General features: G+C 43.5%; 1 protein-coding gene across 1 annotated transcript in view; it reads right to left on the reverse strand.

The window, feature by feature from the left end:
* Positions 1-25,265, reverse strand: part of LOC139263855 (sperm-associated microtubule inner protein 4) — a 91,637-nt gene that overhangs the window by 65,421 nt on the left and 951 nt on the right. The window contains exons 2-4 of the mRNA XM_070879911.1: positions 16,503-16,682; positions 12,652-12,723; positions 10,881-10,910 (exon numbers count right to left, since the gene is read on the reverse strand). Of these exons, the coding sequence (XP_070736012.1) occupies positions 10,881-10,910; positions 12,652-12,723; positions 16,503-16,682 (282 nt within the window). The remainder of the gene's footprint in view (positions 1-10,880; positions 10,911-12,651; positions 12,724-16,502; positions 16,683-25,265) is intronic.

Below are 25,265 nucleotides of genomic sequence, written 5' to 3' on the forward strand. Positions count from 1 at the left end.
TAGTGGGGAAAATGTTGGTATCAATTATTAAGGATGAAATAGCAGCGCATTTGAAAAGCAGTGACAGGATCAGTCCAAGTCAGCATGGATTTATGAAAGGGAAATCATGCTAGACAAATCTTCTGGAATTTTTTGAGGATGTAACTAGTAGAGTGGACAAGGGAGAACCAGTAGATGTGGTGTATTTGGACTTTCAAAAGGTCCCACACAAGAGATTGGTGTGCAAAATCAAAGCACGTGGTATTGGGGGTAATGTACTGACGTGGATAGAGAACTGGTTGGCAGACAGGAAGCAGAGAGTCGGGATAAACGGGTCCTTTTCAGAATGGCAGGCAGTGACTAGTGGAGTGCCGCAGGTGTCATGGTACATCAGTCATTGAAGGTTGGCATGCAGGTACAGCAGGCAGTTAAGAAAGCAAATGGCATGTTGGCCTTCATAGCGAGGGGATTTGAGTACAGGGGCAGGGAGGTGTTGCTACAGTTGTACAGGGCCTTGGTGAGGCCACACCTGGAGTATTGTGTACAGTTTTGGTCTCCTAACCTGAGGAAGGACATTCTTGCTATTGAGGGAGTGCAGCGAAGATTCACCAGACTGATTCCCGGGATGGCGGGACTGACCTATCAAGAAAGACTGGATCAACTGGGCTTGTATTCACTGGAGTTCAGAAGAATGAGAGGGGACCTCATAGAATCGTTTAAAATTCTGATGGGGTTAGACAGGTTAGATACAGGAAGAATGTTCCCAATGTTGGGGAAGTCCAGAACCAGGGGACACAGTTTAAGAATAAGGGGTAAGCCATTTAGGACCGAGATGAGGAGGAATTTCTTCACCCAGAGAGTGGTGAACCTGTGGAATTCTCTACCACAGAAAGTTGTTGAGGCCAGTTCACTGAATATATTCAAAAAGGAGTTAGATGAAGTCCTTACTACTCGGGGAATCAAGGGGTATGGTGAGAAAGCAGGAATGGGGTACTGAAGTTGCATGTTCAGCCATGAACTCATTGAATGGCGTTGCAGGCTAGAAGGGCCGAATGGCCTACTCCTGCACCTATTTTCTATGTTTCTATGTTTCTATGGGCTCAGTGCTGGGACCCCAGCTCTTTACAATATACATTAATAATTTGGATAAAGGAATTGAGTGTAATATCTCCGAGTTTGCAGATGACACTAAACTGGGTGGTGGTGTGAGCTGTGAGGAGGATGCTAAGAGGCTGCAGGGTGACTTGGACAGGTTAGGTAAGTGGGCAAATGCATAGCAGATGCAGTATAATGTGGATAAATGTGAGGTTATCCACTTTGGTGGCAACAACACAAAGGCAGAATATTATTTGAATGGTGGCAGATTAGGAAAAGGGGAGGTGCAACGCGACCTGGGTGTCATGGTCCATCAGTCATTGAAAGTTGGCATGCAGGTACAGCAGGCGGTGAAGGCGGCAAATGGTATGTTGGCCTTTATAGCTAGGGGATTTGAGTATAGGAACAGGCAGGTCTTACTGCAGTTGTACAGGGCCTTGGTGAGGCCTCACTTGGAATATTGTGTTCAGTTTTGGTCTCCTAATCTGAGGAAGGATGTTCTTGCTATTGAGGGAGTGCAGTGAAGGTTCACCAGACTGATTCCCGGGATTGCTGGACTGATATATGAGGAAAGACTGGATTAAGTGGGCCTTTATACACTGGAGTTTAGAAGGATGAGAGGAGGTCTCATAGAAACATATAAAATTCTGACGGGACTGGACAAGTTAGATGCGGGAAAAATGTTCCCGATGTTGAGGAAGTCCAGTACCAGGGGACATAGACTTAGGATAAGGAGTAGGCCATTTAGGACTGAGATGAGGAGAAACTTCTTCACTCAGAGAATTGTTAACCTGTGGAATTCCCTGCCGCAGATAGTTGTTGATGCCAGTTCATTGGATATATTCAAGAGGGAGTTAGATATGGCCCTTATGGCTAGGGGGATCAAGGGGTATGGAGAGAAAGCAGGAAAGGGGTACTGAGGTGAATGATCAGCCATGATCTTATTGAATGGTGGTGCAGGCTCGAAGGGCCGAATGGTCTTCTCCTGCACTTATTTTCTATGTTTCTATGTTTTCTATGTTTCTACAGCCTAATAATTGCAAAAAAAATTGATGTTGCATCTGCACCAGCTGCTATTGCTCCTGATTTTGGAACATCTAGCCCCACATATTATTTGCATATCGAGTAAAATCCATTTCTATTTTGGTATGGCACAGCGTGGCCCGAGGGAGATTGAATGTGTGCAATCATTGATGCCTTTCACAATTGGGAATTTTTTCTGCCTGCATATCTGCTCCTGTGGGTCACTGCATGCCTTAACAGTGCCTTGATGCCATCTTAGATATTTTTTAAATTATTCATTCATGGGACATGGGCAGCACTGGCAAGGTCAGCAATTATTGCCTATCGTTAATTGCCTTTGAGAAGGTGGTGGTGAGCCTCCTTCTTGAACCGCTGCAGTCCGTATGGTGAAGGTACTCCCATAGAGGTGTCAGGTAGGGAGTTCCAGGATTTTGACTCTGCGACGATGAAGGAACAGCGATATATTTCCAAGTCAGGATGGTGTGTAACTTGGAGTGGAACTTGCAGGTGATGGTGTTCTATTCGCCTGCTACCCTTGTCTTTCTAGGTGGTAGAGGTCGCACGTTTGGAAGGCGCTGTCGAAGAAGTCTTGGCAAGTTGCGGCAGTGCATCTCGTCGATGGTACACACTGCAGCCATGGTGTGCCGGTGTTGAAGGGAGTGAATGTTTAAGGTGATCAAGCGGGCTGCTTTGTCCTGGATGGTTTCAAGCTCCTTGCGTGTTGTTGGAGCTGCACTCATCCAGGCAAGTGAAGTGTATTCCATCACAATTCTGACTTGTGCCTTGTAGATGGTGGAAAGTCTTTGGGGATTCAGAAGGTGAGACACTCACCACAGAATACCCAGCCTCTAGCCTGCTCTTGTAGCTACAGTATTTATGTGGCTTGTCCAGTTAAGTTTCTGGTAAGGATATTGATGGTGGGGGATTCGGTGTTGGTAATGCTGTTGAATGACAAAGGGCAGTAGTTAGACTCTCTCTTGTTGGAGATGGTCATTGCCTGGCACTTATGTGGCACAAAGGTTACTCGGCATTTATCAGCCCAAGCTTCGGTGTTGTCCAGGTCTTGCTGCATGCGGACATGGACTGCTTCATTATCTGGGTAGTTGACCTTATGATGGAAGGAAGGTCATTGATGAATTAGCTGAAGATGGTTGGGCCTAAGACACTGCCCTGAGGAACTCCTGCAGTGATGTCCTGGGGTTGAGATGATTGACCTCCAACAACCACAACCATCTTCCTTTGTGCTAGGTATGACTCTAGCCAGTGGAGAGTTTTCCCCCTGATACCCATTGACTTCAGTTTTACTCGGGCTCCTTGATACCAAACTCGGTCAAATGCTGCTTTGATGTCAAGGGCAGTCAAGCTCACCTCACCTTTGGAAGTCAGCTCTTTTGTGCATGTTTGGACCAAGGCTGTAATAACATTTGGAGCAGAGTGGTCCTGGCAGAACCCAAACTGAGCATCGGTGTTAAGGTTATTGGTGAGTAAGTGTCGCTTGATAGCACTAACGATGACACCTTTCATCACTCTGCAGATGATTGAGAGTAGACTGATGGGGTGGTAATTGGCTGGATTGGATTTGTCCAGATTTTTGTGGACAGGACATACCTGGGCAGCTTTCCACATTATCGGGTAGATGCCAGTATTGTAGCTGTACTGGAGCAGCTTGGCCAGAGGTGCAACTAGTTCTGGAGCACAAGTCTTCAGCACGACAACCGCGTTGTTGTTGAGACCCATATCCTTTGCTGTATCCAGTGCGCTCAACCATTTCTTGATATCATGTGGAGTGAATTGAATAGGCTGAAGACTGGGTTCTGTGATGGTGGGGATGTCAGAACGAGGCAGATATGTATCATGCACTCGGCACTTCTGGCTGAAGCTTTGATCTGATCCGTTGATTGTGGGATCACTTAGCTCTGTTTATAGCATGCTGCTTCCATTGTTTAGTGTGCATGTCGTCCTGTCTTGCAGCTTCTCCAGGTTGGCACCTCATTTTTAGGTATGCCTGGTGCTGCTCTTGGCATGCCTTTCTGCACTCCTCATTGAACCAGGATTGGTCCTCTGGCTTGATGGTAATGGTAGAGTGAGTGTTAGCTGGGCCATGATGTTACAGATTGTGCTGCTGCTGATGGCCCACAGCGCCTTATGGATGCCCAGTTTTGAGCTGCTAGATCTGTTCTGAATCTATTCCACTTAGCACAGTGGTAGTGCCACACAACACGATGGAGGGTGTCTTCAGTGTGCAGACGGGATTTTGTCTTTGCAAGGACAGTGCGGTGATCACTGCTTCCAATGCTGCCATATACAGATGCATCTGGGACAGGTAGATTGATGAGGATGAGGTCAAGTAGGTTTCTCCCTCATGTTGGTTCTCTCACCACCTGCCCAGTCTGGCACCTTTATTCTTCAGGACAGCTCAGTAAGTAGTGGTGTTACCGAGCCACTCTTGGTGATAGACACTGAAGTCCCCCACCCAGAGTACATTCTGTGCCATTGCTACCCTCAGTGCTTCTTCCAAGTGGTTTTCAACATGGAGGAGTACTGATTCATCAGCTGAGGGAGGGCGTTAGGTGGTAATTAGCAGGAGGTTTCTTTGTCCATGCTTGACCTGAAGCCATGAGACTTCATGGGGTCCGGAGTCAATGTTGAGGACTCCCAGGGCCACTCCCGCCCAACCGTATACCCCTGGTGGGTCTGAACTGCCAGTGAGACAGGACATACCCAGGGAAGCTGATGGAGGAGTCTGGGACATTGGCTGAAAGGTAAGATTTTGTGAGTATGACAATGTCAGGCTGAAGCTTGAGTAGTCCATGGGACAGCTCTCCCAATTTTGATACAAGTCCGCAGATGTTTGTGAGAAGGACTTTGCAAGGTTGGCTGGGTGTGCCCTTGTCGTGTCTGAAGTCGGTACCGAGGTCGATGCCAGATGGTCCGTCCGATTTCATTCTTATTATTGTTTTCTGTAGCGGTTTGTTACAATTGAGTGGCTTGCTTAGGCCATTTCAGAGGGCAGTTAAGGGTCTGGAGTCATATATAGGCCAGACCAGGTAAGAGCAGCAGATTTTCTTCTGTAAAGGACAATAGTGAACCAGGTGGGTTTTTACGACAATCTGATATCATTGCACCGAGGAATGACTCATTCCTATCAAATCTCCCATGGCACCTTGAAAGGACCTGGAAGCTTAAAAAGACAGGATTGTGGTCACCAAAAGAGCTGTGCTTTTGGCCGATTCTCCCTCCAGCTGTAATGCCAAACCTCAGTAACCACCTCCCTTGATGCCCAGAAATGTTACATGTACAGATTTGCAGTTATGTCCAGCTAGTTGATCCTGAAGTATTCATGTGGATGGCTGATGCCAGAAACTGTGAAGATTCTATGCAGGCCGTGAGTCTTTTCAGTCCTCTGCCATTTGCATCTGTGCACTAAATACAAAAACTGACAGTGCTTCTCATTCTGTAAACTGCAGAATTATAACAGGGCATAAAGGGTTACATACTTTGGATAGGTTGTATAAACTTGGCTTGTATTCCTTTGAGTTTAGAAGGTTGAAGGGTGATCTAATCGAGGAATTTAAAATGATTAAGGTATTAGAGAGGGCAGATAGAGAGAATCTATTTTCTCTGGTAGTAGAATCCAGAATATGGGGGCATCATCCTAAAATTAAAGCTAGGCCATCTAGCAGTGAAATCAGGAAGCACTTTTTCCACACAAAGGGTCGAGAAAATCTAGAATTCTCTCCCCAAATGACTGTGGATGTTGGATCAATTGAAATTTTCAAGACTGTGATCGCTAGATTTTTGTTAGGTAAGAGTATCAAGGGATATGGAGCAAAAGCGGGTAAATGCAGTTGAGGTACAGATCAACCATGATCGAACTTAATGGTGGAACAGGCTCGAGGGGCTGAGAGGCCTACTCCTGGACCCGTATAACTATTTGCTGCACTCCTGCTATTTTAACTCCAGTCCTGACTAAGGGTAGAAGTGACTGAAATCTTTAAGTAGAAAGGAAGAGGGCAGTGTTGGAGGAACTAATAATGCTGCAATCAGTCCTTAATTGGCCATAAGATGCTTGACAGAGCAAAGAAAAAGTATCAATAAAGATTATGGGTGAAATTTTTCGAGAGACTGTGGAACTATTGGGGATTTGCATGCTGCTTATTGGGAAATTGCAGATGTACTGCCCACAACTTTACATCCATTCTCGGGAAGGGGCGGGGGCTCAGGAAAGTGTAGCTCCAGTTTAGAACTTCTGGAGAAATGCAACTTCCGTCTGCAATGGTGCTTTACCACAGCAGTGAATGCCAGGCCAAAAAGTCAGTGTAGAAAAAAGTCTCTAGTGAGAAGGAGTGAATTTCTGCCACTTCTGTACTAATGTTGTTGGATATTATAAATCATACAGTTAAAATGAACCAAAACTAGGGTGGTGGAAATAGATTCAATAATAACTTTCAAAAGGGAATTGGATAAATACTTGAAGGGGAGAAAATTGCAGGGATACAGGGAAAGAGCAGTGGAGTGGGACTAATTTGATAGCTCTTTCAAGATCTGGCATGAGCTGAATGGCCTCCTTCTGTGTTGTAAGATTCAATGATCCTAAATAGATTCTGATTTTAACTGCCTTGTCATAATCATCATCCTCATCATCATCATAGGCAGTCCCTCGAAACGAGGATGACTTGCTTCCACGCCAAAAAGTTCACAGGTGTTTCAATGAAGGACCTAATATTCCAGATCCCGAAAGGTGGAAGCTGCCTGTGCGTGGATTTTTTTAACGTGTGGTGACCGTTGCACATCAGCCACCGCACGGGCTTGACAGAGCTAGGTCTTGGTCCAGTGGCAAGGATTACCCAAGACTAACCTGGAGACCTGCTCTGCTGCATGGACCTAGTGCGCACACATATTGCAGTGTGGGCTGGCCCGTACTGCTCCTGTGCCCTCGCCTCTTCTGAACCCCAAACTCACGCCTCTCCTGGGCCCCAGTCACTTCCCTCTACGGACTCTTGCCGCTCCTTCGCCCCTCCTGCTGTGCCTGCCCGCACTGCAATCAGCGACCTGGCTTCACAGCCGTCGCCCTCCTGCAGCAGCACGCGCTGCTCCCTGCAGTGGTCTGCCGCTGCACGCTGCTCCTTCCAATGGCTCCAGCCTGCTGAAGGTCTTGCAGGCTGGGACCCCGCCGCCGCTCGCTGCTCCCTCCAATGGCCCCGACCTGCTGATGGTCTTGCTCTACATTACACTGACAGTGTGTCCCCCACTTTATACCCAGAGTCAGCATTGAGCAGTCCCAGGGCAGGTACAGCACGGGATTAGGCACAGAGTAAAGCTCCCTCTACACTGTCCCATCAAACACTCCTAGGGCAAGTACAGCACGAGTTAGATAGAGAGTAAAACTCTCTCTACATTACCCCGACAGTGTGTCCCCACTTTATACCCACTGTCAGCATCGAGCGCTCCCAGGGCATGGGTTAGATACAGAGTAAAGCTCCCTCTACACTGTCCCATCAAACACCCCTAGGGCAGGTACAGCACGATTTAGATACAGAGTAAAGCTCTCTTTACATTACCCCGACAATGTGTCCCCACTTTATACCCAGTGTCAGCATCGAGCGCTCCCGGAGCATGGGTTAGATACAGAGTAAAGCTCTCTCTACATTACCCCGATAGTGTGTCCCCACTTTATACCCACTGTCAGCATCGAGCGCTCCCGGGGCATGGGTTAGATACAGAGTAAAGCTCCCTCTACACTGTCTCATCAAACACTCCCAGGGCAGGTACAGTACGGGGTTATATACAGAGTAAAGCTCCCTCTACACTGTCTCATCAAACACTCCCAGGGCAGGTACAGCACAGAGTAGCTTGTCATAAATGGGGATGGTAGCAGCCTGAAAATGATGTTTGATTACTTACTAACCTGTTTCTGCTGATTGCACCAATCATTGCCACCTTGGATTGGATTGTGAGAAGGGAAGCTGGAGCCCCCACCTGTTTCAGGCAGGAGATCACTTTAAGTTCAAATTAGGAGCCTGTGACATATACAAGACCCTGATTGCAATTTGTAGGTACAAAAGGCAGAGTGCATTGATCATCCATTCATTTGTACTGGCATTGAGTGGCATAACCAGCAGTCCTCAAAAAGACAAATGGAGACCTACAGGAATTTGAAACTTTTATTTTTGTTGGGCTACAAGGAGCAGCATGATGTCCTCCTGGCCCTACATCAAATCCCCTCCTGTGCCAGGCTCTGACTGTTGACAAACTCTGCCAATTTCCTTCCCTCCCCAACTGGCGAGTGGCCTCGGAGTGCCAGTTTCGCACATGCGCCTCACTGGCTGCACATCTGAAGTTACAATGAGTGGGTAGTGGGTGGACTCTCCCCATCAAATACCTATTGTATGCCAAAATTTAAAATTGACCCCACGGTGTTATATGTAAAAATTGCAATTTTCCTAAAAAATTAGGTATGATGAAAACATGTTACAATATCTTTCCAGGACTTCCTAGATTGAGTTGGTAAGTAATCTGGGAATTTGTGATCTGATAAAATGTAAAAAAAAAAATCAATGTTGTGCAACATAACAGACACATTCCCATGAGGGGAAAAAGGAAAAGGCTAAAGCTCCCTGCATGACTAACGATATACAGATTAAAATGAAACAGAAAAAGGAGGCTTATGATAAATGTCAGATTCATAATTCAGTGGAGAACCAAGCTAAAAAAAGTAGAGAGAGAACTGAAAAAGGAAATATGAGAATAGATTAGCGAGTAACATAAAAAGGAATCCAAAAGTCTTTTATAAACATATAAATAGTAACTGGGTAGTCAAAGGAAGGTTGGGGCTGATTCGGGACCAAAAGGTAAATCTTTTTGTGGAGGCAGAGGGCATGGTTGATGTATTAAATGAGTACTTTGCATCTGTCTTCACTAAGGAAGAGGATGCTGCCAATGTCATGGTAAAGGAGGAGGTAGCAGAGAAATTGGATAGGATAAAAACTGATAACGCGGTACTTAAAAGAGTGGCAATTAGATGGGATGGACGAGATACATCCTAGATTGCTGTTAAGGGTGGTACTTGCAGAGACTCTGGCCACAGTCCTCCAATCTGGAGTGGTTGCCAGAGGACTGGAAGTTTGTAACAAGGAGGTGATGGATTTACCCGGCAACTGCAGGCCAGTCAGCCTAACATCAGCGGTGGGAAAACTTATAGCGGAAATAATCCGGGATAAAATTAATTGGCACTTGGAAAAATATGCGTTCAGAAATGAAAGCCAGAATGCATTTATTAAAAGCAAATCGTGTTTGATTAACTGAATTAACTTGTTTGATGAAGTAATGGATAGGGTTGATGAGGGCAGTGTGTTTGGTGTTGTGTATATGGACTTTCCAAAAGGAGTTTGATAAAATACCACGAAATAGACTTGTTAGCAAAATTGAAGCTCATGGGATTAAAGGGGCTGTATAGATACAAAATTGGCTAAGGGAAAGAAAGTAGAGAATAGCGGTGAGCGGTGTTTTTCAGACTGGAGGGAAGTACGCAGTGGTGTTCCCCAAGGGTCGGTTTTGGGCCCACTGCTCTTTTGATATATATTAGGGTACACAGGGTGTAATTTCAATGTTTGCACATGACACAAAACTTGGAAATGTTGTAAATAAAGAGAAGGATAGTAACAGACTTCAGGAGGACATAGACAGACTGGTAAAATGGGCAGGCACATGGCAGATGAAGTTTAACGCAGAAAAGTGTGAAGTGATTCATTTTGGTGGGAATAATGAGGAGAGGCAATATAAACTAAATGGTACAATTTTAAAGGAGATGCAAGAACAGAGAGACCTGGGGGTGCACATACACAAGATTTTGAAGGTAGCAGGACAAGTTGAGAAGGCTGTTAAAAAGGCATATGGGATCCTTGGCTTTATAAATAGAGGCACAGAGTACAAAAGCAAGGAAGCTATGCTAAACCTTTCTAAAACACTGGTTAGACTCCAGCTGGAATACTTTAGCCAATTTTGGGCAGCACACTTGAGAAAGGATGTCAAGGCATTAGAAGGAGTGTAGAGAAGATTTACTAGACTGGTACCAGAAATGCAAGACTTGAGTTACGTGGAGAGACTTCAGAAACTGAAATTGTTCTCCTTAGAGCAGAGAAGTTTAGGGTAGATTTGATAGAGGTTCAAAATCATCAAGGGTTTTGAAAGAGTAACTAAAGAGAAACTGTTTCCAGTGGCAGAAGGGTTAGTAACCAGAGGGCACACATTTAAGGGTAGTTGGCAAAAGAACCAATGAGTTGTTATGGTCTGGAATTCACTGCCTGAAACAAAACTAGGGTGGTGGAACAAAACTAGGGTGGTGGAAGCAGATTCAATAATAATTTACAAAAGGGAATTGAATAAATACTTGAGGGGGAAAAATTTGCACAGCTACGGGGAAAGAGTTGGGTAGTGGGACTAACTGGCTAGTTTTTTCAAAAAGCCAGCACAGGCACGATGGGCCGAATGGTCTCCTTCTGTGCTCTATCATTCTTTGATTCTATGAAAGCACATTATCAGTATGGTCTACGTCTCGGAATTCTAAGTTGCTTAACTCAAATTATCTGATCAATCTTCTCGCACTAAATTTCCACTTTGTTGTATTATCCAATCCTTTAAACTATTGGATAGTTCAAATGCTTTTCATACAAAAAATGAATTAGTAGTTAATTACATATCAAATGCACAGATAGACAGTTCTTAAAGTTAAATTCAAAGCAATGCATATAGAAATGCCTGTTGGATGTATAAAGATTACTTACTCCATTGCAACCTTTCCAGCAGTTGGAAGCCTGAAACAGAAACATATGGGAATGCAGTTTTAGAGGTCAGGTCTGCAAGAAAAGGATATAGGTTCAATGTAAATGCATGGATCAATGCAGCAATGCCATGCTTGGCCTGCTAAGAGCTTGTATTATTAATTAAGGTTTGGAGGCCAGCAGAATTTTAATGGATGGAAAATCTTGCAGGGCCTGCTGTCCTTCATGCCCTGATTCCCGATACTTGTCAAAATCTACCCTGAGAATAAAATGAAAACTTTCATCTTGGGTAACATCATCTTGTGACAAACCAAGAAAAATCAAAACTCACAAGTCGACGCTAGTAAGGGTACTAAACACGAAAACAAGCGATCAGCTCATGACCACGTCAATATACTTTGTTCTAGTGGACTCTTATTTTTAAACTGACAATTGTGATTTCTCTTCAAAATTAAAGATTTTTTTTTTATCTTCACTTGCTTTATTTTGTAGTTCTACAGAGACAGCACCATGTCCAACAGTGTCAAGTGCAGCCTCTTGTTTGACTTCCAATGGATGCTATTCAGTAGTCCGAAGACACTTTCATGCCATAATGTACAACACTGCTCATTGTTTGCACTCTGAAAAACAATACTACTGTGCAGGCTGAACAGAACTACTCGCTCCACAGATCGTAGGGGGTGATCATTACAGTACCTGGCAGCTCTAAATCCACCAATTGGTCCAAGTAGAGAGAACAGTAGTTAGTTATTTAGCAAAACAACATCACAACTGAATGTTTTTATTGTTTGTTGTTTTGATAGTATACAGATAGACATTTCTATCAACACAGGACCATTTTGATAAAACAATCAATCAGTCAGGAGCAGGGAGCTCTGCACATATTTGTATTTTGTTTTATAGTTCCAAGGAACCAGGATCAGATATCCACCTGAAATTCTGCAGTGGTTCTACCAGTTTAGCACTGCAACTTCACTAGAGACCAGAGGAACAGCATAAAATGGTCATTCACACTATTTCTCTCAGGGTTCCTCCAGTCTCCTGTCTCATTTACAACAAGAGACTGGGAGTACCCCAGCCTTAGATTCGGGCTCATCAGATGAAATTCATTATTTATTGAATTTACAACCTGGGAAAATATTCACTGATATTTTTCCATTGAAATCTATTGACATCATCAAAAATACTGGCCCTGAAGTTCCATGGTGGTTGTCACAATCTCCTGCTGTTTCTCCAGGGCACTGCTGAGTTTGCTACCTAGGTTGTGGCAGTAGATCGGGAGGATCCCTAAGGAAATTCGGAACCATTATGTTTTATTAGTTGGCCACTCTTAGCATATTGGGAATTCAGGCTCATAACCCCCTACAACTTTTCATTTATCATGGATAGAAAATTGTGGGGAGCATGCACTCAAATTCTCAACATGTGCTTCCGGCTGACAAAATGGAATGTGAATATAGAAAATTCACCCTTCATTGTTAATATCACATGAATATGTTACCACAATGGCTTTTCTGAATTGTGAAAACCACACACTGTGCAGTAAGTGGTCCTCTCTTTGTAGTAATAGTATATTCTTGAAATAGAGCAGGGAAACTTTGCCTTTCCAAATACCTCAAATGTAGATAACCTAGGAGCACTTCATGCTGATATAAGTGTGTAAAAATGGAAAGTTGCTTCATTCCTCAGCACAATAGCCCCTCCATTTGTTTCATAGAAAACTATTTTATACTCAACGGAACAGTATTTCATAGTGTAAAACAATGAAACTTACAACTCATCAGTGGAACGAAGTTGACTCTTCTTCAGTTGGGTGAAATCATAATATTGATCGATGATAACATCACTACACAGAAAACACAGGTAAGCAGAGAATTAACAGATGCTTCTACATGGACTCTATACAACCCATTAGTCACTACTGTGGTACATCCTTCGCATTGTAAAACATGGGAGAATAACACCATTAGGTTGTCAGTAATGTTGTCCTAGTAACTACCAAATATATAGATAAACAGATTCAAATATTTAAAATAGAATTTTCTCCAATTCTACACCAGTAAATAATACCTATATGAAAATTGGACAGTATGGATAAGGCTGCCACTAAGCTAACCATATGCTAACAGATTGATTGAAGTTTCAAACCCTCTAAAATCTGAACTGATAGCACTGGAAATGTCAGCAAGTGACAGGTCAATGCCAGGAATTAGCAGCTAACAATGGAACATCATTTTTAAATTAACCATCTCCATCAATATATAGCTCTTTCTCACAATGTTAGTCTGTACATCGTATTGTATAACATGAACCTAGTAAATTCAATTGAGTAGACACTGTGTAAGGGTTAAGGCCTACTGGAGGGATCTCACCACATCCACCTCCATTTCGCTGCATAGAATATTACAAATCTGTCTCCCACCAAGGAAGGTATAGACAGAAAATCATGTAGGGTCCACATGATGTCTGTGCTTCAATTCATTAAAACATAAGAACATAAAAATAGGAGCAGGAATAGCATATTCGGCTCCTTGAGCCTGCTCCACCATTTAATAAGATCATGGCTGATCTTCTACCTCAACTCCACTTTCCTGCTCTATCTCCATATCCCTTGATTCCCTTAATATGCAAAAATTTATCGATCTCTGACTTGAATATACTCAATGATTGAGCCTCCACAGCTCTCTAGGATAGAGAATTCCAAAGATTCACCACCTTCTGAGTGAAGCAATCTCTCCTCATCTCAGTCCTAAATGGCCAACCCCTTATTCTGAGACTGTGACCCCTGGTTCTGGACTCCCCAGCCAGGGGAAATATCCTCCCTGCCTTTAAGAATTTTGTATGTTTCAATGAGATCACCTCTTATTCTTCTAAACTCTAGCAAATAGAGGCCTGGTCTCTCAATCACTCCTCATAGGACAATCCCCCCATCCCAGGAATCAGTCTGGTGAACCTTTGTTGCATTCCCTCTATGGCAAGTATATCCTTCCTTACGTAAGGAGACCAAAACGGTACACAATACTCCAGGTGTGGTCTCACCAGGGCCCTATATAATTGCAATAAGACATCTTTACTCTTATACTCAAATCTTCTTGTAATAAAGGCCAACATACTATTATCTTTATTAATTGTTTGCAGCATATGCACGTTAACTTTCAGTGATTTGTATACAAGGACACCCAGGTCCCACTGATCACCAACATTTCCCAATCTCTCACCATTTAAAGAATACTCTGCTTTTCATTTTCCTGCCAAAGTGGATAACTTCACATTTCTCCACATTATATTCCATTTGCCATGTTCTTGGCAATTCATTTAGCCTGTCTATATCCCCTTGAAGCCTCTTTGCTTCCTCCTCACAACTTACATTCCCACCTAGCTTTGTATCATCAGCAAACTTGGATAAAATACATTTGGTCCCCTCATCCAAATCATTGATATATATTGTGAATAGCTGAGCCGAAGTACTGATGTATGCTTTTGTAGTGGAGACTATAATGTGCAAAATATATATCTATCTATATATATATATATTTATTATGGTCTACTTCTGCTAACTAATCTTGAAGGTACTTACATTAGATTTTTTCAGTACAGCAGCTGTCCTGTTATTTAATCATGATTTACACCATACTCTTATGGATAAAAACAGTTTAATAGGATATCCCAAACAGGTTATATACTGCCAGTTGCAGAGTCTTTAGAATGGGGCCATAAAAAGATAAAAAGATAAAATTCAATGATTCATCACTCTTGTATATAGCATCTTTAGAAGTGCCAACAATGTCCCCCTCCCCGCCCCACCCCCCCAAACCCTCCCTCCTCCAGATAAGTTTGTAAAATTGCAGCAAATGCACAGCTGCTAAAATGGCAATAAGTGTAATGGAATACAAGTCAATAAAAAGACCCTAAGGCTTTGCCTAGGTAACACAAATTACAGACATGCAGGTATCACTAAATGATCATTTATTCATGAAAGGGGAAGAGAAAGTTCAGAAAGTTCCGATGGGGAAGTCATGCCTGGAGGTCTCTGGCACCTCTTAGCAGCCAGTTAAAGGGGGCATTGTCAGCGATTGTGGAGCAGGCTATGTGCTTGCACATTTGGTGGGATGAATTATATTTTGACCACCTAATTACACATTCGTTAGTGTAGAGTGACATTGCTCCAATAATCTGGGTAGGGGGATCAGTTGGACACATCCAACCATGAAGCAGCATACCTTCTCAGCACCAGTTTCAGATAGATGATTGCATATTCTCTAATTCTAGGAATAAAGGTTAACATTATAACTGATAAAAATTAGTTTGTTATTCCAGCTACACACAGTTTGAGGACTGCATTTGTGGTTGGGAAATTGTGGACTTTGTAGAGTTTGAAGGACACTCGGTGTACACAGAGTCATCCTTCTGAGCAACAGCAGGGACTTCAAAAAATCATTTGATACGTGCAATTAAAAGGGGTCAGAATTGAACCAAATCTGGACAATTAACTGGGCTCATGTTGGGTTTGCAGATCAGCTTGGCATGTTTCTTGTCCTCCAGAAATATACAGATTAGAAAAATAAATCATAAAAGTGGGAGAAAAGAATAAAACAGAATTACACAGCTGGTCATCACTAGAAAATAAGGAGTCACAGTAGGAAAAAGCATGGGGTGGATATTAGTATGTGTTGCTCCCAGTTGTAAAAAGATCACAAAGCATACCAATTCAGCCTGTGCCCAATCGGTGTTGAAATTTTTTTCCAATGTCCATGTTTAAACCAAGAATGGACACATGCTTTCCGCTGGTATGTCAATCTGTACACTTAGGGGCCGAACTTGCCCTCAGTGGGAAACTGGGGAGGGCACTTTGATTTATCTGGAAATTTACTGCCCGGCGGGATTCAGAGAGAAGAATAGAAAAATTTGTCTCTTTAACTCTGACACTGCCTCCCAGTGCTTTGGGGCGTTGTTTGAGGCAGTATTGGGGCAGGTTCAGGTCAGGAACAGGGCAGTGTTGACGTCAGCATGACGCGGACATGCCACGTCGCGGTGACGCGTTGCAACATCCCTCCCCTTCACTTAAAGGGGAGGGATCTTGCGAGGCCTACGTGGAGCCCACTTGGCTACCAGGGAAGGCCAACAGCCCGGCATCCCGCTGCCTGTTAGCCGAAGTAGCAGCCACCATTGTCGAGCCGTCTCAGTAGTCGGTCGACAATTAAAACAAAATGGCGGCCGCAGCAATGCACCCTCACCTTTAAGGGTGGCCGCATCACCTAGCCACTGGCAGCTTCCTGCCGTGCTCCTGCCGGTCAATTTCCCCTGTGGGGCAGAAAAGGGGCCGCTGCTGGGTGATAAGGGGTCAGCGTGCCAGCTGGGGCGGAAACACGGGGTGTGGTGGAAACCCGTTCCCACGCCCTGGCCCGGGGGCAATTGCGCCTGCCCCTGGACGGAAAGGCCTAATGCCCCGTTATGGCCTCTTAGGCAGTAACGGGCCTTAAAGAAGGGGCAATTTACCCCTTTACTATTTATGGAGTGTCTTTTACCTCCATCATAGTTTTCACCGAATTAGAGCTGCAGTAAAATAGTTTCCGAAAAATCATTAAAACATTTCATTAAGCATAACAATTCAAACAGGCCACAAACCTAGGAAGAGGATATCCACCATAACCAAAATGCCTGTGTCCCTTTTCCATTAAAATGGAAGACTCAGCCTTTGGTCTGTGAGTATCAGGTAGATTCATTATTGCGACACCTCCATATTCTCTCTCAGTGCCCCAAGGAGTCCGGGGAATCTTTGGGGCAGTTTCCAAATACTGATTATACCTGTGAGAAAGAAAAAGTAGTCTGTTCAGAGCTGATGCTTAGATCCATCAATGATCCAGATTAAACATGCACTTTATAAATAAAGAACCATCACCAGACAGTGTTAAACTTAGTTTTAAGTGCAGTTCATTATCCTCTGAAATGTCATTATATCTTCTCACAACTTTGACAGTTTATTTTAATGAAACGAAGCAAGATCTTTTTTGCAATTTGGCTTTTCATTCTTATCAATGGGTACAGTACTCTGTCTTTTGGCTAGTGATTTAAATTTTTCTTGTTGGACTGATAAGCAAACTGAAAGAAAAGAGAATCACTCTGAGCATTTCTAGCTATTAAAACAGTTACAGTGCATCCCCTGATGAAGCATTACCACCACCTAGTGGGCGCTATAAGATACAACATTTCAGGATAAATAAACTCCTTTACACTCAGTATTTTTGCCTTACTCATTTCCACTGGATCAGCTTCCACTACTAAATAATTTGTACTGTTGGATAGGCAACTTTCCTCATGTTCTGATGAGTATAACTCTTAACTGTTTCAATGTAGTTTTGCATAATGTAGCATGAATGGATAATTGCTTTACAACCATCATGGAGCAGCTCTTGCCAGGAAATTGGCATCGCTAAACAGTAATGTTACCAGATAACTACCAAAAAACATAGAACCTAGGCATACATTGTTTATTTTAAATAAACTCCAATTTAAACTGTATTTATTTCCTCCAGCGTGAAAGGCTCGTACTTTTCCAAATCTGCAAGATCGAGTGAATTAGTAGCTATTCTGATGAATGAAGCAAGCCCAGTAACAGAACGCTACAGGTACAATATTCTGATATACACCTGGTCAGGTATTTGTTACACTGTAGACAAAAGCTTTGTATGTTGACACATTGACTTACATTTTTGATACACCAATGACAAGGAACCTTGCCCACCGTCAGCACATATTAGAAAGTTGTGGGAAACACAGCCACTAATTTTCTCAATATGTTTGAGCACGTTCCTCACCCTTGGCACATAATGATAAAATTTACACCACTCTTTCTCGCTCTCCTCTTTTGGCACCACTGTGATAAGAGATTGAAATTATTGGGCAGAAAATCTTTTGGGCTGTTAACTGGTCATGCTGACTTTGTCCTTACATGTGCTTCTGTCATGTAAAGCTCCTCACCGGGAGCGGAAGATCACATCATCACCCCTTTCATTCGCAACTTTCTTTTAGTGGGAGCAAAAAAAAGTTAAAATTTTTCAGAAATATTAGCGGGTTTGACTATTTAAAATCTTTAAAAGAAATTGAAAACAGCTGTGGACGTAATCGTATGAATTCATAATCCCAGTGTAGAGCTTCACTCACTTTGAGCACATATCGGAATTTTAGGCAAAGAGATCAGTCATCCCCACAGGATTTCTCAACCTTTACCTTAATGAATGGAAAATCCTGCAGGTGACCTCCACACTTAATCTCGATGTATGCTCTGTGGGTAGGTGGGGTGGTTGAGTATTTGGCGGGTATTTTGTAGCTCCTCATCATGAATGCAAATTCAGAAAAGTTACCCTTGTGCTTTTTATTGTACATGGACCATTTCCAATACCTCGGGAGCCTCTTATCAATAAGAGCAGATATTGATGATGAGATTCAACACCGTCTCCAGTGCACCAGTGCAGCCTTCAGCCGCCTGACGAAGTGTTCGAAGACCAGGCACTCAAATCTACCACCAAACTCATGGTCTACAGGGCTGTAGTATACCCACCCTCCTGTATGGCTCAGAGACATGGACCATGTACAGTAGACACCTCAAGTCGCTGGAGAAATACCACCAACGACGTTTCCGCAAGATCCTACAAATCCCCTGGGAGGACAGGCGCACCAACGTTAGCATCCTCGACCAGGCCAACATCCCCAGCTTTGAAGCACTGACCACACTTGATCAGCTCTGCTGGGCAGGCCACATTGTTCGCATGCCTGACACAAGACTCCCAAAGCAAGTGCTCTACTCGGAACTCCTACATGGCAAACGAGCAAAAGGTGGACAGAGGAAACATTACAAGGACACCCTCAAAGCCTCCCTGATAAAGTGCAACATCCCCACTGTTACCTGGGAGTCCCTGGCCAAAGACTGCCCTAAGTGGAGGAAGTGCATCCGGGAGGGCGCTGAGCACCTCGAGTCTCATCGCCGGGAGCATGCAGAAATCAAGCGCAGGCATCGGAAAGAGCGTGCGGCAAATCTGTCCCACCCATCCTTTCCCTCAACGACTATCTGTCCCATCTGTGACAGGGACTGTGGCTCTCATATTGGACTGTTCAGCCACCTAAGGACTCATTTTAAAAGTGGGACTGATTATGATGATGATGATGACAGTGCTGGGCATAATGCAACACCAATGTTCTATAAAAATTGGTACATGTGTTTTTAAACAAATATGGACCACAAGATAAATGATTCAAGCTCAGTTAGTTAATGTCAGAGGTTTTATAAATTTTTGCTGGGTTTCAATTATTAAAGCTTCAGGATTAATACAGATTTAAGCAACCAATCGACCAACAGACCTTTCAACTATGCAAACTTGTATCCATTCAGCCTTCTATTGGTTGACCCCTTCTTTATTTGTGCATAGTACAATACCTATGAAGTCTAATCACATTGGATGGTATGGTCAATAATACTGTTTCATGAATCATTCACACATAGGTATTTTGATTCCTCCAGGGTTAACAGGCTGCGAAAAGAAAACCAAAACAAATAACACCGTAGCAGATAAAGTTTATTAAACCATTACTCATTAACGTTATCCCCGAGTTCACAAATTATTAAACAGAATCCAGCTGCTGGATCGTTTCTGTGATGGAGAGGACCTGTCAGGACAGGTTCTGTGTGCTCTGTATTTTGGACAGAATAATCAACAAAAAAATGCAATGAGTGGGGAAATAAAAAAAACATATGGTGCAGGCTGAAGTGTTTTTAACAACTTAATCATCTCAGAGATGTGGATATGTGGATTGAAATGACTGCCATTCAGTAGAAATGGAGGGGTAAGGGAAGAGAACAATATACTATTCATATATTGAGCAAACTGCCCAAAATATAGATTGACATTCTCCCCACAATTGTTTATCCATGGATGAAGAATCCTGGGAGCAGGTCCTGTGATTTTAAACTATGCACATCCAGTGGGTAATTTCGCAAACTGGTCTTTACAAGCATTTAGTTTCTGTAAACTGCTAATGGGGTGATGGGCTGTACTAGCCCAGCCTGGCAGTACAGGAGGAGAATGATGAAGAAGAGACACTGTCACTCAATTTGACACTTCCAGGCACTAGCTTAGAAAATGGCACTGCACTAACTTGAGGGTAGAGTAGGGGAGGGATCTGAACATGGTAAGTCACTGGGCATGAGTGGTTTGCTGCCAGGGCAGGGGGAAAGAGTAGTGCAGGTGCCAACTTCCCGGAGGGCGAGGTCGCACACAAGTTCAGCTGCAGAGCACTCAGATGAGGACTTCAATGGGGGGGTTTCAGAAGAAGGGTGTTGGGCATGCACACAGAAATGCTTCATGCAATGGCAGGCCTGCCAGAAAGCCTCTTGTCAAGGAGCATGGAGGAGCCCGGCTCCAACATTGCATGGGGATTTGCATGGAGATTGGAGCCCATGATTTCCAGCATGGAAGTGATGGGCAACTCTATTAGTGCACTGCGTCGGCATAACAATGCTGAGATGTACTGCAAAGGCTACCGCTCTCTTAATGTGCAGTTTATGTGCAACCATGCCCAGCACATCATGATGGCACATGCCTGATATCTTGTCAGCAGTCATGATGCCTTCATATTGCACCAGTCTGCTGTGTCAGCTTTTTCAGCTACCACATCGAACCTGAGAGTGGCTGCTCGGAGACAATGGCTATTTACTCTACACCTGGCTGTTGACTCCCCTCTGCAACCCCATCACTCATGGCCAGCAATCATATAACAGCCATGCAGACTATCAGGTGCTCAAGTAATGGTTCCGCTGCTTTGACCGCTTGGAAGGAGCTCTACGGTACTCACTGGAGTGGGTATCCTCAACTTGGTCATCATGAGGGTGCAGTCTTTGCCACCATGGGTTCCATGGTGGCAAAGATGGACAATCTTAGGAGGAGGAGGAATAGGAGGATGATGAGAAAGAGCAGGAAGAGGAAGGGAGGAGGCAGCCTGCAAATACCTGTTTCAGACAGGCTGTCCATGAGCACATCATCAGACTCTGGTTCCCCTGAATGAAACCCCAGATCCCCATTGCTCATCACTTCCCCACCTTACCATCCCTCTGTTATGGAACACCACAGCGTCCTCTTGGGCACAAAGCTGAAATGAAAGCCACCACAAAGCAAACATTCCAAACATAATTTTAAATGTTTAATAGCAATATTACATTACAAAGTCAACTAGTCACCCTTGTGCTTTCCCTTAGTGTTTTTGTTTTGTGTTCCTTTGCATATTTCACTGTTCCTACTCTAGTGCTACCCATGTAGCTGCTGCATGGCTGGTGGAAGGCTGCTGAATTTCTATGAGGATTACTGCAGATGGCCTTGCAGGACGACCTCGAGCAGTTCTGGGCCTGGAAGGCCTGTACTCAGTTTTAGTGTGGAAACAAGGCCCTGAGGAACTGCCTATGATGATGATGATCTATTTACTTTCCTAAAACCATTTTAAGTAAAAGGTACAAAATGATCTTTGAATAAATAGACTATCCACCAACTGACGTTAAAGCATAAGCTGCAAAGTCACTTCCAAATCCGAATATTTTAATCCAGAATTTTTAAAATTTGATCAGTTCAGATCAATTTAGAATTCAGATCCCAATCAGATTCACCTGACTTCGATGTGTAAATGGGGGAAATCTGATTGTAAAAGTAGGCCGAGATCCACTAATCCAGTTTGCTTTCCACTTTGTGTATCGTGTGCATTTTCAGGAGGAAAGGAAATCGTGGGCAGGAAATAGCCACCTGAGTTATTTAAATTGGCAAGAGGGAGCATCTGGCACACAATTTCCTGGCACTAATGCATGCAGAATGCTCAATCCGGATTACAGCCATGATTACTTGATGCCCAGGGTCAGCTGTGCGCTTACGTTCATTGAAAGGTCAGTCTCATCTTTCTTCAATTGTTTGAGTTTTTGTTCTTTCTGTTTAGGTTCTTGTGGCAATTGTTCTGAGACTTCTTTTTGTCCCACACAGCAGCATCAATGTGACCAAAGGGTTTCCCAATGAGAATCTTCTTATATCTGTACTTTTTGTAGGAGGACCAACAAAGGGATGGGAGGCAGGACAGGATGCCCCAGATGTTCCCATGCTCACTTGTCAGTACCCTCACATCCTCATCCACAGACAGAGGTGCATATACCTCACGTTGATACAGGATTAGGACATGCAGAGGCTTCAATTCCCAAGAGAGACCATGACTGCAGACCTGGTGGCATGAAATAGATATATGTAGGGCTGACTAATCTTAATGCTGGATGGTTCTTTAGAAGCACCCAAATCATAGTAGATTATGTTTTAAGTGGTATTACATGCCAGGGTCAATAACAACCAGCGCAGTCTGATCATACCCAATTAGGTGCCAAACATTTTGCTAGTCCTGGCAACAACGTTGTGGGACTACCTTCTTAGTTTCTGGATCAGCAGAAAGGCAAGGATACCAACAGCTAACATATAGCATAGAGCTGGCACAGTCAGTGACAGTACCAGTCAGCTGAGGCCTTAAGTCTGCCTCCACCTCCTTGCAGACTTGCTACAATGCTGACCCATGGGAATGGTGTTGTAGGTTGACAATAAGGCCACTCCTCCTCACCACCAGCTCTAACAGCATCACGTTCACTTTAACAGAGTACTGGGTTGCTCCATCACTTGCCTCCCGACTTGTGCCTGCACATTAGATTTCCTTTCCCTTCAATTTTGCCCATCACTCTCTATCCATTCAGCCTTAGCAAAAGGTCAAAATGCTTTTTGAGACTTTCTTAAGGATACAAGGATTTGTGTCCACCTAGCTTTAAATGTTACCTATATTCAATTTTTCATTCCCACCGCTAGTTTACATAAGAACATAATAGGAGCAGGAGTAGGCCATTCAGCCCCTCGAGCCTGCTCTGCCATTCAATAAGATCATGGCTGATCTTCTACCTCAACTCCACTTTCCTGCACTATCCCCATGTCCCTTGATTCCATTAATATCCCAAAATCTATCGATCTCTGTCTTGAATATACTCAACGATTAAGCCTCCACAGCCCTCTGGGGTAGAGAATTTCAAAGATTTACCACCCTGAGTGAAGAAATTTCTCCTCATCTCAGTCCTAACCCGACCCCTTATTCTAAGACAGTGACCCCTGGTTCTAGATTCCCAGCCAGGAAAAACATCCTTCCTCTATCTAGCCTGTCAAGCCCTGTAAGAATTTTGTGTGCTTCAATGAAGTCACCTCTCATTCTTCTAAACTCTAAACTTCTGTCTGAGGCTGAATCACACAGTTTTGATTCTCAAATGAGCTTTCAACCACATATCCATAGCATAACTAAGACCGCCTATTTCCACCTCAGTAATATTGCCCGTCTCCACCATTGCTTCAGCTCATCCGCTGCTGAAGCTCTTATCCATGCCTTTGTTACCTCTAGATTTGACTATTCCAATGCACTCTTGGCTGGCCTCCCACATTCTACCCTACATAAGCTAGGGGTGATCCAAAACTTGGCTGCCGGTATCCTAACTCGCACCAAGTCCCACTCATCCATCACCCCTGTGCTCACTGATCTATATTGGCTCCCAGTTAAGCAATGCCTTGATTTCAACATTTTCATCTTTGTTTTCAAATCCCTCCCTATTTCTGTAATCTCCTCCAGCCCAACAATCCCCTCGAGATGTCTGTGCTCCTCTCATTCTGCCCTCTTGAGCATCCCTGATTATAATCGCTCAACCATTGGTGGCTGCGCCTTCTGTTGCCTAGGCCCTAAGCTCTGGAATTCCCTGCCTAAACCTCTCCGCCTCTACCTCTCTCTCCTCCTTCAAGACGTTCCTTAAAACCTACTTCTATGACCAAGCTTTTAGTCACCTGCCCTAATTTTCCCTTATGCGACTCGGTGTCAATTTTTTAAATCTCATAATACTCCTGTGAAGCGCCTTGGGATGTTTCACTACATTAAAGGCTCGATATAAATACCAGTTATTGTTGTTGTTGTCTATATTCCCTTGAAGCCTCTGTTCCTCCTCCTCACAACTTACATTTCCACCTAGCTTTGTATCATCAGCAAACTTGTGTATATTACATTTGATCCCCTCATCTAAATCATTGATATAGATTGTGAATAGCTGAGGCCCAAGCATTGATTCTTGTGGTACCCCACTAGTTACAGCCTGCCAACCCGAAAATGACCTATTTATTCCTATGCTCTGTTTTCTGTCCGTTACTCAATCCTCAGTCCATGCTAGTTTATTACCACCAATCCCATGAACCATAATTTTTATTTAATAACCTCTTGTGTGGCACCTTTTCAAATGCCTTCTGAAAATCCAAATACACCACATCCACTGGTTCCCCCTTATCTATTCTGCTAGTTACAACCTCAAAAAACTCTAACAGTCAAACATGATTTCCTTTTCATAAATCCGTGTTGACACTGCTCAATCCTATTATTATGTTCTAAGTGCCCGGTTACCCCGTCCTTAATAATAGATTCTAGCATTTTCCCTACTGCTGATGGATGTCAGGCTAACTGGTCTGTAGTTTCCCATTTTCTCTCTCCCTCCTTTCTTAAATAGTGGGGTTACGTTAGCTACCTTCCAATCTGCGGGAACCATTCTAGAATCTATGGAATCTTGGAAGATGACAAGTAATGCATCCACTATCTCTATAACCACCTTTTTCAAAACCCTAGGATGTAGGCCATCAGGTCCAGGGGATTTATTGGGTTTCGGTCCCATTAATTCCTCCAGTACTATTTTTTTTACTAATACTAATTTCTGTCAGTTCCTCATTCTTGCACATCAAAGTGGCACCTGGAGCTATGCATAATTACAACTGTGATTTGATGACAGATAGTTACTTCCAAATAGCACAATTCACTGTGGGTCTGCATTGAAGCCATTTCTCACCATCTGGGAGTCAATTGCACCAGTACTGGAATTTTGCATAAATATAAATCAATTTTTAACAGTGGCAGCTTTACAACATCTTGGTGATAAGAGTGATAGAGTCACCTGTTACCTCATGCTTGAGAGTCCCCACGTTGGCTCAAAAACATCAGAAATTTGTTCTGGGTTCTGGAATGCCATTGTTCTAGCTCTCAATTGTCTCAAAAAGTAGACTTTGGAACTGATTTTCAGCCAAAGACTCATTTTTAAAGATGTGAGTGCCAGATTCTAAATAAATGGTGGAATCTGGGGATTGAAAGAAAGAACAAACTTGCTTTTGTATACTGTCTTATTGCATTGTCGGGATGTTCCCAAAGTACTTTACATCCAATAGATTACTTTTGACGTGCAGTTCTTGTTGTTATGTAGGCAATTGTGCACATCAAGGTCCCAGAAACAGCAAATGAATGAATTGTCAGGCAAACTACTCA

The sequence above is a fragment of the Pristiophorus japonicus genome, chromosome 5 (assembly GCF_044704955.1).
Source record: "Pristiophorus japonicus isolate sPriJap1 chromosome 5, sPriJap1.hap1, whole genome shotgun sequence".
Taxonomy (NCBI): Eukaryota; Metazoa; Chordata; class Chondrichthyes; family Pristiophoridae; genus Pristiophorus; species Pristiophorus japonicus.